Below are 17,196 nucleotides of genomic sequence, written 5' to 3' on the forward strand. Positions count from 1 at the left end.
TGTGTTTGAAACTTGAATTTTAATGATTAGGAAAAAGGCCCATCCTACCAAGTACGGAGTATCACAATTTGAAAACAAAGTGAAGGCACCTTTTGTGCGCTCATAATTAAGGACACTAGCCAACGCAGCGCACTAATGGAAGGCGCAAAACTGTATGAAAATGAAAAGTGAAAGTATAAGTCAAAATGAAAAATGGCCTTTTTTCCCGCTCACATGGCGAATGCGACATGCGATATTTTGTGTTTTCGGGGCCGAGCTGTTGACACTTTTTGGGGCAGCGGCAGACATAATTACACAGAGGTAGGCCGCAATGTGACCCTGAAAGCAGGAAGTTCACTTTGTGTCATGTGAGACCGAGCAGTCGGCGGTGACAGCCAGGAGAAGCAGTTGAAAGTGCCGCGTGTCCTGTCCAACGTCATCGTCATCCTGTGCCCAAACTAGCAGGACTCGCTGGACTCGCAGGAGTCAGGGAAACGGACACCGCACACTCACATGCCACATGGCACATGGCACATTCATTGTCACTTATCGCGTGGGTGGCGCGTTTAATTCACATTTTATTTCCAGCGCCCGTGGCTGCGCGCGTAATTGTTGCTTCAAAGTCCTGGCCAGGACACGGATGTAGTCAGTCCGCGTTGGCGCTGCACGGCGGTCGTGTGTGCGCGGTGAATAATCGCGATTCGCAACGTGAGTGTGCGCTCCATTTTGGCCATGCAGAACGACGAGGAACCAGCAGCTGCAGCCGGGGCTTCGGGGCTAAGCAATGGGGAATCCTTGCGGAGTCCACCGGCCCCGGCGCCACGACGACCCAAGCCGGGTATCCTGCGACTGGACATCGGCAAACCGCGACGCTCATCAGGTGGTTCCGTCGATTTCCGCTGCGTGGGCAGCAGCAGCAGCAATGGGAACACCAGCAACGTGGCCACTGGCGCCAACAGTGAGGTAAGTGAGCATGATTTACGGCCCATTCGGGAGTGCTTACGATTTGGCCTGGCCAACAACGACATGTTGTACGGAATGGCTATATCCGAGACCGGACGAGGAGGTCAGGTGGGCACAGAAAGTGCCGCCGCCACAGCCAATAGCCATAAACACCAATCGCACTTAACTGGCTTTCGCTTCTGGCCAGGTTAAGCAATGCAGCTCGACCCGGTTGGCTGTTAAAATCATTTTGTTTTACAACCATCGGTGGACAGGTGGAGCTATTCTTAGGTCAATGCAGAAGTGGAATACACTTGGTATTTTTACTAAAAAAAAATCTTAGAAAAAAGCATTGGTTTTGAGCCTGCTAAAATTGAACTTTCAATGAATTAATGAATATTAAAAATTCTGTACATTTGCATAATTTAAGTACTGGCTTTCTTTTGCTTAACCTAGCCTCGACTCTTATCGGCTCTAAGTTGTAAGCATTGCTAATGAACTGAACGCATTTCATGTGTGGTTTTCCTGGTCTAACTTTAAAGCTCATTAGTTTAATTTGGCAAACTCACTCTACATATGCATGCAAAATCTCAGATCACCGGAGGTCTCTACTTTATGGGAGTTAATAAACAAGTTAAATCACTTGGCTACTTAGGCAGCAGGTAGCAGCAAATAGCACAGCAAACTTCCCATTGCCACACAAGGGTATCCCAGTGTTCATTAGGCCAGACATGCGACAATGGCCAAAACCGAGTGGATGCGGATGGGCGCACCCTGGACTCGGGGCTTGGTCAGTGGAGGAGGATGTGATGGGGGATCGGGGGTCGAGTGGGGCAAACATTTATTTAGTCATAAAGCTGATGCGTAATCTCAACAAGCCAGGCCATTCCAAGTGGGTCAGAAGTTTGTCAGTTGGCACGTTCGAGTTTGTTTGGTTGCTTCGACTACACACACAAAATTCGTCCCCACACCCAAAAGCAGAGAAACAAAAAAAGTGTAGGAAATGTCGCAGCTGAACGCGGAGGCCCAGCAGAGGCACTTCATCACGCGCAGCAGCTATGAGGGCGCCTGGGATAGATTGGTGAATGTGATGGACGGATTTGGGAGCTACCGCTATCCGGATGGGAGCGAGTATCGGGGCAGGTTCCATCAGGGTCAGTTCCACGGCTATGGTCATTTGCGACTGGCCCAGCCGTACCGCTTTACGGTTAAGGGTGAGTTCGAGCACGGTCGCCTGGTGACAGTGGAGGACATGTGGTTCTCCGACGGCCTGCATGTGGAGGGCAGTTTTAATGGCATGGTCTTGCAGTGCGATGAATGGGATTACCTGACGCCCAAGGATCGGCGCTATCATGCCGAGCGTCGCTATGGCCAACAGCCGGTGGGTCCCACCGCCTTTCTAACATCCAAAATGCAGCCCAGGAATATTCCCGAGCACTGCTATGATGTGGAGGAGGGTCTGTTTAACAGTAAGACCTGCTGGTTGACGGACCGACCAAGTCCGCTCCACCAATTCATGTACGTGAGCTGCCCGCAAGATAAGGATTGGATCAAGAGGAATTGCAGGAAGGCTAGAACCTCGCGCATAATTGAGCCACCTTCCGACTTTTGTCGCCGCATCATAGCCAACAATTTGGCAACGGAACGCGCCCAGTTGCGAAGCACGGCCATTTATGCACCCAATGGACAAGTGGATCGTGAGCGATACTTCCACAAGTTGACCAAGAAGCGTGGACAGCCGAATGAGCCGCTGGAGAACATTCCCAGACGTCCCATGCCCGCCGACGATCCCGCCTGGGACACGGAGATGTGTGTGCGTGCCTATGCCGCGATGTTGGATAAACGGCAGAAGGATCAAATGGAGTTCCAGCGCGTGCATCCTTGCGCCAAAATGGAGACGGTGAAGAGACCACGCCGATGGTCGAGCACCTCGGATGTGCGCAATCCGCAGTCGGGTGGACCATCCAGCTGCCAGACGGACAGCTTTGGCGAGGATGAACTGGGCCTAAACTTTGAGGAATCATACCGCTCGGCCAACAACATGATGCGGAAACGGACGGCGGACAACATAAATGTGGTGCAATCTAATCTTATACGCCGCAATAGCTACATGGACATGACCCGGTCCATATTCGAGTTGTAGATCCGCGGATCAATGTCTTTAATATGTTTTTTTCAATTTAAATTTTAAGCTTAAGAGCGCAGAGAGAAAATGAATGCAATTACTTTGTAATCTGTAAAATAAATTCAACGTTTTTAAAGTTTCTTATAATACTCGTAGTATTTGTTAATATCTTAATGGTCAATCAGGATCATATTAATTTTTACTATATTTCGCATTAGTATAAAGTACAACCCCCCGGAATTTGCTGTATATCAGCCAATGTTTTTAGTACTAAAGACCTTATCAGCAATAAAATATCTATGCAGGTATAGGACATTTTTTATTAAATGTTGCTACTATTTGACCCATTAGTAGGCTATTCCAGTCCTTTGATGGATCCAATCCAGTGCGCTGGTGATCCTAGCAAATCCAGCGGGCAATCCCAAGGTGCACCCGTTGGAGGCCACGAAAGCGGAAATGCCCACCACGGTGGAATCCTGTTTGGTGATCAGGGGGCTGCCGGCATCGCCAAAGCAAGTGGATCTGCCGCTGGGTGTACGGGTGCACAGGATCTGGTCGGAGACGGTGGGGGATCCGTAGAAGGCGACACACTCGTTGTTGGACATTATCTGAAGGTCGACGCACTGCAGCGCATCGGTGAGTCCATTGCTGAAGGTGGTCACTCCCCATCCACAGACATTTGCCCACCAGTTCTCGTAGCGCTGGGATCGATTTCTCAATGATGGAAGGGCTACCCGGTTGACCCGGTTGCTGAATCCGACTCGTGGAACTCGAACCAGGGCGAGATGTTGATTACCCGTAACGTACTCGCTAGTTCCCACTGTCACCGTGAACTGGGCCTGACTCAGCCGGGTGGCTCCAAAGTAGATGGTCACTCCGGAACTGCCCGTTAGACACTGAGCGGATGTGAGGATCCAGGTGTCGCCTATAATAGTGCCACTGCACCAGATGTTGCTCTGACCAAACGCCATGCCCACCACATAGGGAGCCTGACCTTCATAAGCGGGGCTTCCATTGGTTATAATGTGATCAGGATCCTCGGAATCCCCCTTAGCACTTCCTGCTGCGACGAGAGTGAGACCCAAGAAAACTACCAATAGCTTCATTATTCCAAAAGAAGTTTGTTACTGCCTAGTTGAACTGACTGGTTTATATAGATATTCACTGGGTAATTAGTAGAACATTAGTGAAATTTCTTTGATTATCTCGAGAGGCGTTACTCATTAAAGGTTCTTATAATTATTTAAATAAATTGCCATTAGTGGCATCATATTAGTTCGGCAAAACTTGTTATCTCAAATAAAATAGTAACTTATTTGAACACACATTTCAAAGAACATTTACTCAACTTTAAAATTGTTAATTTTGGTATACAGTGTAAATAAGATTTCCAAAAATCATGGAGCAGAAGACAACGAAATCTTCAAGCATTACACAGGTGGATATTCTGTTGACTGGATCCAGATACGTTGGTCCCAGTGATGACTTGGGCATGCAGGAGATGGGTGTCTACATTTATCCGGATGGGACACGCTACACGGGAGAGTTTCTCAACAATCGTTTCCACGGAAAAGGCACCATACAAATTCCCGATTCCTTGGGCGTTACCTATCAAGTTACCCATCACAATGGCAGACTGGTCTCGATCGATCAAGTCAACTTCAATGATAGTCTGCCCGTGGACTTTGTGATGAAAGATCATTACACGATGAGTTTCAAACCCTGGACTTATTGCACACCGGAGGATCGCCGATTCTACCAGGAGACCAAGGGCCCTATAGATGCCGTCGGTCCTAATAAATTCCAGTCCAAGGACGGACCAAATCCTCTCAACCTGGGTCGCAATATTTTCGATCTGGGCTTCGGACTGCTGGGCAATCGCGGTTTTATGTTGGACACAAAGACGTTTAGCAACCAGAGTATATATCTAGGATGTCGGGAGGCTCGTCGCTGGATCCGGGAGAACTGTGCCCATGGACCACTCAGCAAGCGTCACCACAAACAGAAGGTATTGGCCCGTTTTGCCCGTGAGATCATCCGGAACAATCAGGAGAATGCAGGCTGCAGCCAAAAGCAGTTCATGACCAACATCCACCCTTGTAAGCACTCCACCAGCTTGGATAGCTTCGCTTCGGAGCGTCTACATCTGGCCAGCACCACGGATTCCACGTCGTCGGAGGTTCAGGCCATGCGGTTGCGTCATGAGGAGTTCCATGGCAAATGGACAAGAGCGAAGAGCGAGAGCAGCGTGTGTCGCATCAACTGATTGATCCTTTGAATTTTTTGTTACTTTTGCTTCTACTTTTCGATGTGGCCTTAAATTAATATATTGTAAATCGTTGGTTGACCCACATTCTGTGACCAACGCCTCCATGTTAGGAGCTCTAGATTTATGGCCAAATCGCGAAAACTGCAGGCGAACATGGAAATCCACTTAGGCCTAAAGGCGTGTGCTTTCCATTTCTTTTTTTTTTACTAGGTCATCGGGTCCAAGGCGGCATTGAACCTTCAGCTCAAATGTTACCTTAAGCCTGGAAAATTGTAAAAATTTAGGCCTAGGCCACCGGCACAGCGGGTAATGAACCCATAATCGCCGAACATTATGCTACACGTGCACGGGGGCGTAAAGATAAATTTGATGTTAATTAAAGCCGGCCGAGAAATCCATTTAATTAAAAGGAACGAAAGTGAAATCAGAGAAAGTGAAAGGCAAAACACAGAGAACACAGTGGAGAGCGCCTAAACATATATTTCAATAGTGGGCGCTCCCCCAGAAAAGCACACAAGCTAACACAGGAAAATGGGGAAAAACAGGCAAGTGGATAAAGCCCGGGAAAACCCTAGAATTTCGCGATTTTCTTTATCAACCCTTGCATGTTTGATTTTCATTTACATGGCCGGGCCAAGAATACAAGGTGACTCAATATCACATACACACAAGCGCCATCTAAATGGACATTCGAAGTCCTGGCTGGTTACGCCCGGATACGGCGTTGTTATCACATGCCGTTGGCGATTTTTACACTCATTCGTCTTCGTTCCAACAGGGCGAGGAAGTCAGCCACTCGGACCCGGGACTCCCGATCCCCTCCAGCCACCTAGTCCAGCCAATGTCCTGGCGCATGTCCATGTAAATTCCTTTAGAGTGTGTGCGCTTGTGTGGGTTTTGGGCACGTTTTGGCTTTGATAAGTTGCCCATCGGGCGGGGCGGGGCGGTGTGGTGTTGGTGGTTCGTTCTTCATTCATATTCATTCATTATTAGAAAAATTTAAGTTTCACCTGTCTGTGTGAGGTCTTCGTGGTCGCCGTCCCTTTGGATGATGGTCATTTTGTGCCTGGCTAGCCCTGCCAGCCAGCTAAGCCGTTCAGTCTGCGCACAAGGCTGCTCCAAAGCGCTTCGGCTTATAACTGGCTAAATCGGTAGCAAAAAGTGCTAGCTTGTCCATTAAATGGATTTTCTTTGAGGGCACCAGAAGAGATGTAACACATAAATTGCACAGCAGTGGAATTAATAAATAAGCACTTAACAGAGAAGGTCACTCCGCACGCAAAGAGTACCAGTGTGATTTGAGTAATTAGCTGTCCCGGTACAGCACTTGAAAATTAGTTGAGTTAAGCTCCTGCCCATCCATTCGTAGAACAACTCGGGAGTCACATCGCCTCATCAACTCTCTGTGACCTGGGCACCGCCATGCGACTTGGATAGAGGTGGCTGGCAAATGCAGAGCAGCGCCGATGCCAAGAGGGAATTCTACAAAGGACAGCGAGGCAGGAGGTGAGTCCTTTAAAGCGATACCCCAGACCATCTCTATCTCGGTGTCTGCGTTTCTATTAAATTCCTTTAAAGAGCTGCGTCACAGGAGGACCACAGATCCTACGAACTGAACGGTGCGTCAATCAAATAAAATACATATAACAAATTAAACAATAGTTTGTTATATCCGCTTGTTTAAGTATCCCATTTTGATTTAAGCAAAAATATATTGATTTGATTTTTTAGCAATATTGACTTTATTTGCCGCACATTTTTCAATTATTTTGCATTAAATTTTGTTATCTAAATAAAAGCATTTAAACATTTTGGTTAGCAGTTTAAATGCAGAGTAATCTTTTCTGTCTGTGTTTAATATAAAGTAACCACCTAATGACCAACCACCACTGCCACTCCAGATTTCCCATTGCAAAACCAGAGCAGCGACGCCGAGAGCTGCCACCAGGAGCCCCACTTTGCCCACCAGCGTCCGCCTGGAATCGGATTCGACGAGGATGGCGGCGGTGGCGACATTGACGATGAGGAGAGCTACACAATTTCCGTATCGGCAATAATGCAGAGACGTGCCAGTGTGCGCGGCTATCGGGGCAAACGCGGCAGCCGGAGTTCGCGACGCGCATCCAGTCCCATGGATCACGTCCTGGACAGTGTGGAGCGGCGACGCTCCAGTGTCTATACGACAAGTTCAGGCAAGTCTGCGGTCCGTGGCCCATAAGTGTCCAGAGCAGATTTCGTTTAGTTAACGAGCGGACTGCTCCCCGGTCCTTCTCGGTCATCCTCAAGTGGCAAGCTAATCAACGTCTGGGGGCCTGTTTTCTGTAATTTTTCATGCTACGTGCGGACCGTTTTGATGGCGTGGCATACGGGGCGTATGTGTAATCTGTTTGCCTCGCTTTGACTTTCGTTTTACTTTGCAGAGGAGGGCACCAATCAGGAGTCCACGCAAGAGCAAATCTTTGAGAACATCCGCCTGCACAAGGAGGTCATACAGTCGGTGAAGCTACAGCCATGGCCCATCCGCAAGAAGCTCAAGTTGGTGCGGCAGGTGGGTGTCCATGGTTTTCAGATGGGAGTGGAATTGTTTGGGGGCTTTGCCCAAAAACTGGGCGCGTTCGTTTTCACGCCGCTTGTCAGGTCGTTGAAAATGTTACGACCGCCTATCCTTCCTTCCTTGCAAACCTCCCCGAACACTCATCAAATGCTGAGCCAAACTTTTCGATTTCATTCACACACAAACAAACACTCTTTATCTCCCATCGCTCGCTACACCCTGGAATTTTTAATGATGTTTGGACTTTGCGGATCCTGCGGCTCCTTGGATGTGTTGACAGGCCAAAACATATGTGGCACGCCACGAGGGCGCGCTCCAGGAGCGCTTCGCCATGTCACGCAGCACCCGAGACTTGTGGGCGAGGTTTAAAATTTTAATGGCGGCAGTAAGTGATTTTGTAACCCCCTTCTTTTTTTTTGACTTCCACCTCGCCGGAAACGCCTGCAGAATGCGAAATGCAACGGGCCCAAGGCGAACGTCCCCCAAGCCATGCAAAAAAATATTTATGTTTACACAATTTATGGGCCACTTTCCGGTCGGGACGGACATTCAATAAATCCCCGCTGTTCGCATAGTTCATCGAGCTATGTGGGCCCCATGGCATTCTCGCTGTGCTGGGAGACCAATTAAAATGCGAAGTTGCCGACGGCCATTCCTTTCTAGAAATAAATCCTTTCTTGCATCCGACATTTTCTGCAGCGATGGCGACACTGGAAACGGGAGACGGCCAGCTTCCTTACCGTCCTCATTCCCTGGGAGCTGCGCATCAAGGAAATCGAATCGCACTTCGGCTCCGGCGTAGCCTCCTACTTTACATTCCTGCGATGGCTTATGTGGGTCAATATCATGATTGCCATTCCGCTGGTCGCCTTCGTCATTGGGCCCGAGGTGAGTGTCCTCAGAAGTAGCCAATTCGTTTGCCACACACTTTACACACAATTATGTTTCCGTTTGGCTTTGTTCCAGTACTTTGCCACAAAGCACGGCGAAACGGATCCCAGGAAAAGGATGTCCGACCCGGAGGCTCGGGTGGCCGGCAATCTTTTCACGTTCTGGGAGTTCGAAGGATACCTGAAATATTCACCTATGTTTTATGGGTAAGCCAGACTCCTTTTTTGTTCGAGATGGGATGAGCTTCTCTTTCAAGTCAGTCTGCTTAAAAATAAATCAATAATAATTCCTTTAATAGAGACACATAAATCGTATATGTTTTTTTAACAGAACATAACTCTTGAAGAAGATTATGTGCTTAAATAAATATTTATTTGTACTTCTTAATTTGGAGAAAGAGAGCTCTATTAATTGCTGGCAATATCCCCATATCATCCCTTCTCTTGTTTTCCTATCCCCCAGATACTATTCAAGCACATCCGGCATTAGCACGTCCGGATATAAGCTTCCCTTAGCCTATTTCCTTACCGCCGTTCTGGTCTACATCTACAGCTTTGTGGCCACGTTGAGGAAGTGAGTATGGTGGGAGCACAAGGAAATAGGGGTCAAGGGGTCATGGGTATGGATATGGTGCCCAGCGTGTTGGGTAGGCACTTCATTAAATACTTGGTCATCGAAGCCGCAAAACGCAAACTAAATGTCAGACTGCTCGTTAATTAATTAAACAAAACTGAAGCTCTGATTAAATAATACAAATCTTGGCCACGAGGCGTGTCTGGGGGCCTGAAAAAGTTTCGACGCCTCAAAATAATCAAAGGAGAAAGCATTGGCCATTATGATTTACGCACGCACACAACCGAGCACGTGCCCCGATGGGGGCGGGCAGTGAGGGGCGGGACAGGAAACGGAAACGGCAAAACGCCATTTTGAGCATTGGGCGTCTGACACGCTTTAATGGCTTTGTCGGCATTATGTTGATTTCGTAATTGAACAAAGCAGCAATGTCAACAGTGAGCAGCCGGCACTGACCTTTCCATATAGCCACTTTTGCGGGTCACGTGCTCAACGTGCGTGGATTAATTCAATCGCAATGCTATCCGGGATTCAAAACGGGAATTGCAGGGATTTCAGAACAAATTATGGCTGAATTTCCACTTTCGATCCATCGACAGAATGGCGGAAAACTCGCGCAACTCGAAACTTTCCTCGAAGGACGACGAGTGCGTTTTCTCGTGGAAGCTCTTCACCGGCTGGGACTTTATGATTGGTAAGTGGGCGGCGTCGGTTCCGCAACGAGCTGCCATCATCACAAGTTTTGCATCTCCCACAGGACACGCGGAAACGGCGCACAATCGCATCGCATCCGTGGTCGTGGGCTTCAAGGAGGCACTGCTGGAGGAGGCGGAGAAAAAGAAGGATAATCGCAAGTAAGTCGCGGCCAAACTGAAGCTATTTACTTACCATAATCGATACGCCATGTCCTTTCAGCTGGCGGGTCATACTCCAGAGGATACTGGTCAATATCCTGGTGATGGGACTGCTGGGCTTGTCGGGCGCTACGGTGGTGCTGCTGGTTAATCAGTAAGTGGATTGGGGAAATGGAGATGGAGTATGCACCGAAAAATACTGATTTAAATTCGTTGATAAATATTTAAGTTCTTCGCTACCTTTTTTAATGAGAAATTAAAAATTTATATGAATTATTTCAAAATTGCTTTCTTCTGTAATACTTTTTATTTACAGCTCTGAGGATTTGGCCAAGCATGACAACTGGCTGAGTCGCAATGCGGTGAACGTGACCATGACCCTGCTCTCCTTCTTCCTGCCCATGATATTCGAGGCACTGGGTCTGTTCGAGAACTGGCATCCCAGGCAGCAGCTGCGTTTGCAATTGGCTCGGTAATGAAAAAACCAGTGCTAATGATAAATAATTGGATATAACTGAAGTGCCTCCTCACTTTGCAGCATTATGATCCTGAACATGTTGAACTTGTACTCGCTGATGTTCTCCTTCATCTACAAGATCAACAGCAAGGAGAAACCGCTGCAGATGCTGAAATTGGAGAACGAAACAAACACCATGGAGCTGAAGAATCTACTTAGTTCGATTGAGGCTCTGAGGGCCATGACCCCCACAACTTCGCTGTATGGTGAAAGTACGTCGGATATGCTGTTCGATGACTCCACCTCAACGGCAACTTGGGGTGAGGATGCTGGAGGCCTCTTTTCGACCACAGCGGCTGCCGCCTTAATCTCCACCACCGTGCAGCGTCTCAAGTGCTATAACATGACTGTAAAATGCTCAAAGCTGCGGCGCAACATCATCAGTGGCAAGCACTTGGCCACAACTCTAATGGTTCTCAACCTAACAACACCAGCCATGGTCCCACCAACTTTGCCATCCACATTGCCCACCACATTGCCCACCACATTGCCCACCACATTACCCACTACATTACCTACAACATTGCCTACTACATTGCCCCCCACATTAGCCACCACAACGCCGACAACTTCAAGTATTTGGACTACCACAGAGGCAACGTCGCCGACAACTACAACGACATCACCTTGGACCACTTTACCGCCCTCGACAACAACCACTGAGGCAACCACAACGACTGAAAGAGCCACTACAACCACAGAAGAAGCACCAACCACAACCACACTGAAGATCACCACTCCCGAAATAAATAGTACAATACCAGATACTACAAAACCCCCGGAAAAACCTATTAATACCGAAATACCCAACTCAACAACGAATTCTGCAACTTTGAGCACAATACCAGACACTTCAAATACCACTAATTTACCACTGAGCAGCACCACCAAACTAACTACCACCACGGAGAAACCTCAGGGAGAGGATAACTTCATCTACACCACCGGAGACGAAGAAGGCTCCTACGACTATGGCAGCGATTCCACATCAGACGCTCCGGATTATAATAGCTATTCCGAAATAACGGATTACTCCTCAGAACCGTCGGAAATTGAAGATTTCGATGAACAGGAAAGCACGGATCAGGCAGACGATCCATTGGCCAAAGTGTTGGAGCAGCTCGATGAAAATGAGACGAAAGGCCGCAGGAAAAGAGCGTTGGCCGAATCACCATTCTTTACCAGCAAGTACAGCAGGCGACATCGCAATGAATCCGCTGTCTCAGCTGGACAACCACGAGAAACCACTGAATCGGTGAATGCCACACCCAGTCGGTGGCCATTTAATTGGGCATCCTACAGGCAAACCACACCGAGAACCACCACAACAAGAAGAGTTCACAGTGGAATTCTAACCAAGGAGGAGTGGGAAAGACTCAGACGAAATAGGAGCAGGATTACCACAACCACAAGTACGTCCACCACCAGCACGACCACGACAACCACAAGAAGACCCAGGTGGAGATATCGAACAACGACTACTGAATTTACGAGCACCACCGATGAGGAATCCTCCACAACGGAGAGTTCCACTGAGTCATCGAGTCCGGAGAGCACCACCAACGCCTTCGATAGCAGTAGTAGCACCACCGAAGAATATGAATACACCACCACGGAGGGATCGGAAAATAGACCCTACTATGTGGGCTATGTGGACATATCGGAAATGGGGAGTACCATCTACTACGATGGAGACAGCGAATTCCTGGAGGAGTGTGTGATTACCATTTGCCCCAAGGGTGATGACTTCTTTGGCAGCACCACCGAAAGTCCGGATAGCACCACCCAGAGCAGCGACTCCAAGCAGCTAACCACCGTGAAGCTCACTCCGCTGGAGCGGAAGCAGAAGCGTCTAAAGGAAGTGCAGCTGGCGATTAAGCAAATACAAACCAATCTGACGACCATGTGCTGGGAGACCTCCTTGGGCCAGGAGCTCTCCAAAGTCATCGTTTTCGATGGGGTGAGTGCTGTTGCGGGGGTTCCCCTTTTCACTCAGCAGTTCAAAATGAAATGTATCACCATGAGCTGCTGCTATCAATTTCCCTGGCCTGCCAGCTCGGAAGCCAGTGCTTCTGTATCAGAATCTATTTAGACTTAAATATGATTGAACTCAAATGGGAGTTGCGCTCGAAGCTTTGTGGGCGTGAAAGCCCGTTTAGCTAAATTATCCGGAAAATTTAACGCAAAATTTGTCTTCCGCCTTTGCACTTGAGTACTCTTTGTCTTCCTATTTTTTCCATTTTTTGTATCCTTCGCTTTGAGGGGGCCAAGGGAATTTTGAAAATCAAATTTTTGCGCTCGTCTACCAAAACCAAAATCCACTTGACTTAAAAGGCCAAACGATTTGGGAAAGAAAAAGGCAAAATAGCAGCAATGCGAAAGGCATTTTATCATAATAATCGCTCTCGGGAGTCCTTTTCCCTATTGATGCGAAACTCAGCTGGTGGCCGGAACAGGAACCGGAACAGAAACTTGGTAACTGGGGACTCGCTCTTCGATTTCCAGTCAAAAAATTTACATAAGCCATAAGCATGATTGTGAACTTTTGGCCCGTCGAATGGCAACTTTTATTTGGCCATTTGCCACGTCGAGTGTCGATTGGCATCCCATTGGGCCGTGAACTTTTAGTCTAATCGTAAACAAATTCATGGAATTGCTAAAGTTTTCAAGGTCAGCCAGGCACTTTTAAGATAAGCATACGGTGTAGATATCCCAACAAAGTCAATAACCCTATTGGTAGTAGACATCTCAATCCATGGGATTACTTGCCCTTTTATTTCGTACTTAACATTTGTCCGACATTCTTGTAAACTGAGTGTGTGGGCCGCCGTTCGGAAGTCCCAAAAACACAAAAAAAAATAGTAGACATGGGTCCCGTGCCCGATTTGATTATGCGACCCCCCAAACATGGCGTACATAATCTCTATTAAACGATTTAAGCACATAAATTAGGCAAGTTACGGGCCGGGCTTAAACGCATTTATGCTTTACGCATAACAAAATGCTGGGGCGATGGGAAATTGAGTTTGGTCATGTGCGGCTTGGGTTTGGGATGGGACTGGGATGCCCAACCAGAGTGCACATCCACCTCCACATCTACATCTCCATCTCATTCGGGTTTGGGGCACGTGTCCGTGCATGAATTTCGACCACAGAATCGAGAAGGTAAATTCAGCCGTAAACTACGATTGAAGGCGGCACAACAACGGAGATGCAACGATCCGTATTACGTGTGGCAACTTTTAAGCGCCATCATCCGGTTACAGAGTTCATTACAATGCGCTTATTAAACCCCACTTCCCAACCTTATCTCTTTCCACCACGAAACCAATTCAATCCAAAAAGCTGATGTCCATTGTGGCGCCGCTGTGCATCGACTTTCTGCGCGCCCTCTTCGTCCGGTATGTCAATCAAAACTGGTGCTGGGACATGGAGAAGACCTTTCCCCAGGTGAGCAGACGACGTCATCCGGTTTTCGGGTGTCCGTGGTGACTAATGTGAGGCTTTGTTGTCGTTTCGCAGTACGGTGACTTCAAGATAGCCGAGAACATCCTGACGTTGATTAATAACCAGGGCCAAGTGTGGATGGGCATATTCTTCTCGCCGGGCCTGGTGCTTATCAACCTGGTCAAATTGATGATCATGATGTACTTCCGTTCGTGGATAGTGCTCACCTGCAATGTGCCGCACGAGGTGGTGTTCAAGTAAGTGGTCTCATCTGGTGATGGGAACTTGTTGTAATCCGTAATCCGTAATCAGGGCCTCCAAGTCGAACAACTTCTACCTATCGCTGCTGTTGACCATGCTGTTCCTTTGTGTCTTGCCCGTGGGCTATGCGATTGTGTGGCTGCGCCCTTCCTGGCATTGTGGACCCTTCTCGGAGTACAACAGGATAGCTGAGTTCATTACGAACACCACCAGGAATGCTCTGCCAAAGTAAGTTTTTGAACCGAATGAAACGAATTTTTATCTTGATTTAAAACTTTCCAGACAACTCCACGAACCCCTGGACTATCTAACCTCCTCGAGCACTGTGATTCCATTGCTTCTGCTTCTTATCCTCATTATATACTACCTGGTTTCGCTAACTGGCGCCCTCCGCGAAGCCAACCAGGATTTGCGCACCCAACTCCAGAAGGAACGCGAGGAGGAGCGCAAGAAGATCTTTAAGGTGCCGGAGGTCAAGCAGGCGGAACCAACGGCCACCACGCTGACAAATCGCTGGCGCAAAGTCCTCGAGGCCAGCTCTCCGGTCACACCCACACAACCACCTGATTTCGATACGGAGGAGTACAAAAATCAAGCCCGGAAAGGTAAGCCATGTCAAGTGAGAGATTTAAGTTCACAACTCATTTAGTTCGCTACCTCATTCCCTGCATTTAGAGCTAATCTCACGCATCATGAAGAAGGCGTTGCGCAAGGGATCCGCCACGTCGGATGAGGATTCGTTTGTGCGGCGCGACGACGATGACACGGACACCGAGCACCAGGATTCCCTGCCCCACGACGAGGAGGCCAAGGACAAGCGGTTCGGCCTGTCGCGATTGCAGCAAATCCGGCGTACCCGCAAACCATCGCTGGTGGACATCGTGCAGATTGCCAAGCAGGAGCGGGCACGGGCGGGCTCCATTGTGGCCGGAACAAGCTCCTCTGGAACTGGCAATTTTCCCATAAAGGAGACCCATCCAAAGAGCCGCTTCAAAGTGGAGAAACATGAGCGCAAGGATAGGGGCAGCATGAAGGATAAAAAGGACACCAGGCACAGACAGCCGCCACAGCAGCAGCAGCCGCCGCCCTATGAATCGCCCAAGGACAATGAACATGATCCGGATACAAATTCAAGGATTGTCAGCGAGCGCCGCGCCAGTTTGCTGAGACGCCACAAGGAGCAGGTGGAGGGAGAGGAACCACCCACTACCCCCGAAGCACCACAAACACCCATCTCGCCAGCAGTGCCCGTGGAACAGGCGCCCGAGGAATCCACACCCGAAACTCCCACGCTGGCCAAAAGCAAATTCCACATAGTTGATGAAAAAAAACCCCCGCCGCAGGAGGTGGAAGATAAACCCTTGCCGACAACCAAGGAGAGTGGCAGTGGCGGTGGAAGTTTGGGCAAGTTCAAGTTCCGTAAGCACAAATTCAAGTCAAATAATGTGGCTGCCGCCAAGCCGGAGCCCGAGGTGTTCAAGTTCGACGAGCGGAGTGTGGAAAGGAGTTCGGATGTGCCGGCAACTCCAGCCGCAGAGTACCTGAACAACGAGCCATCCGGTACTGAGGAGCAGGATAGAAGTCTGCCCTCACCCACTCCCAGCCAGGGTCAGGGTCACCACCAGCGGCAATTGTCCGTGCTTTCCCGGCAGGGTCGCAAAAAGATCGGCAACCTGTTGGCCCTGGTTCGTGAGGCCGTCAATCTCAAAAAGGACGATGTGGAGCAGCCGGGCTCGGATGAGTCACCGGGTCCCACAACGCCCACCTACTTGGCGTACACACCGCCACCACCACCATCAGTATTGTCCAGCGTGTCCAGTTCGACGGCCTTGGAAATGCCACCTACTCCGGAACCGGAATCTCCCACGCCCAGTGCACCACTGCACTTTGGCAGCAGCACATCCTCTCGTCCGCCTACAAAACCACCCAAGCCTCCAGCAGTGCCCGCATCCGCCACTGCTCCAACGGCCACCATGGATGACCTGGAGGAACTGGACACAGCCGGTCCTATTACATTTCCCAAACGCAGCGATTCCCATCGCCGTCGCACTATGAGGCAGGATTCACAGAGCTCCATTTGGTCGGATAATATACCCACAATTACTATAAGCACCACCGGCAGCGATGAGTGCATTGTGGACGCAGCTGCTCCACAAAATGGACTTCCCGAGCAGCGAAGTGCTTCCCCGGAGCCCACGGTCAACATTATAAAGATTGACATTGAGAACGAGCAGGAGAAATGATGTACCTAGCGAAGAAGTGCCTTGAACACCAGATTGTCTTCTTGAATAAGCATATTAGCATTCTTCCTACTTCCCTTACTATTTAGCTTGAATCTTGTTCTTCAGAATATAAAAGGAAACCTTTCGATCCTTACGAAATAATGATGTTTCATTCATTAGCTTATTTCCGTAATAAATAACAATAAACCACTCTAAATTGCACTAAATTAAAATGAGTATTTTATTCACTTTTAATATTAATTGTTTGGGGTCGAATTTATATTCCTAGAATTCCTATATACACTAGAAATTAAATTGCGCGCCAAGTTCAGTACTGGAAAACACCATCGCAAGCAGTGGTTGCAAGCAGTATAACAGCAGTTCTAAGAGTGGCCACACTTTTGGGGCGCCACTCAGATCGAATTTTAAATTCAAGGAATTTTAATAGGAAAATTTAAATCTTTCTCCAAAAAAATTATAATTAAAACAACAATTACAAATTCCATACCATAATTACAGATATATACAGACGTTAATGTGAAATTTTTTATCATTCGAAACT

General features: G+C 48.4%; 4 protein-coding genes across 4 annotated transcripts; 3 read left to right on the forward strand and 1 right to left on the reverse strand.

The window, feature by feature from the left end:
- Positions 1-593: 593 nt before the first annotated feature.
- LOC6737456 lies at positions 594-16,860 on the forward strand. Its single transcript, XM_016171220.3, has 19 exons — positions 594-942; positions 6,685-6,821; positions 6,894-6,934; positions 7,217-7,507; positions 7,736-7,863; positions 8,150-8,254; positions 8,569-8,757; positions 8,836-8,966; positions 9,223-9,333; positions 9,933-10,027; positions 10,091-10,187; positions 10,249-10,341; positions 10,504-10,659; positions 10,726-12,664; positions 14,050-14,154; positions 14,227-14,408; positions 14,464-14,640; positions 14,695-15,017; positions 15,088-16,860. The coding sequence occupies exons 1-19, from the start codon at positions 712-714 to the stop codon at positions 16,653-16,655; spliced, it is 6,099 nt and encodes a 2,032-aa protein (XP_016031225.1). The 5' UTR covers positions 594-711; the 3' UTR covers positions 16,656-16,860.
- On the forward strand, positions 1,816-3,195 carry LOC6737453. Its single transcript, XM_002084253.4, has one exon. It carries the CDS (start codon positions 1,925-1,927, stop codon positions 3,062-3,064), a length of 1,140 nt encoding a protein of 379 aa, XP_002084289.2. The 5' UTR covers positions 1,816-1,924; the 3' UTR covers positions 3,065-3,195.
- On the reverse strand, positions 3,345-4,166 carry LOC6737454 (serine protease 1). Its single transcript, XM_002084254.4, has one exon. It carries the CDS (start codon positions 4,150-4,152, stop codon positions 3,394-3,396), a length of 759 nt encoding a protein of 252 aa, XP_002084290.1. The 5' UTR covers positions 4,153-4,166; the 3' UTR covers positions 3,345-3,393.
- LOC6737455 (MORN repeat-containing protein 5) lies at positions 4,332-5,419 on the forward strand. Its single transcript, XM_002084255.4, has one exon. It carries the CDS (start codon positions 4,446-4,448, stop codon positions 5,310-5,312), a length of 867 nt encoding a protein of 288 aa, XP_002084291.1. The 5' UTR covers positions 4,332-4,445; the 3' UTR covers positions 5,313-5,419.
- Positions 16,861-17,196: the final 336 nt, after the last annotated feature.

Source organism: Drosophila simulans, chromosome 3L (assembly GCF_016746395.2).
Source record: "Drosophila simulans strain w501 chromosome 3L, Prin_Dsim_3.1, whole genome shotgun sequence".
Taxonomy (NCBI): domain Eukaryota; kingdom Metazoa; phylum Arthropoda; class Insecta; order Diptera; family Drosophilidae; genus Drosophila; species Drosophila simulans.

Excerpts from the sequence above, each read along its gene's own strand:
- LOC6737456 (XM_016171220.3), top strand. The coding sequence starts at position 712 with ATGCAGAACGACGAGGAACCAGCAGCTGCAGCCGGGGCTTCGGGGCTA. Across the intron at positions 10,028-10,090 it reads CGGCTGGGACTTTATGATTG|GACACGCGGAAACGGCGCAC; the intron begins GTAAGTGGGCGG and ends CATCTCCCACAG. Across the intron at positions 10,660-10,725 it reads CTGCGTTTGCAATTGGCTCG|CATTATGATCCTGAACATGT; the intron begins GTAATGAAAAAA and ends CTCACTTTGCAG.
- LOC6737453 (XM_002084253.4), top strand. The coding sequence starts at position 1,925 with ATGTCGCAGCTGAACGCGGAGGCCCAGCAGAGGCACTTCATCACGCGC.
- LOC6737454 (XM_002084254.4), bottom strand. The coding sequence starts at position 4,152 with ATGAAGCTATTGGTAGTTTTCTTGGGTCTCACTCTCGTCGCAGCAGGA.
- LOC6737455 (XM_002084255.4), top strand. The coding sequence starts at position 4,446 with ATGGAGCAGAAGACAACGAAATCTTCAAGCATTACACAGGTGGATATT.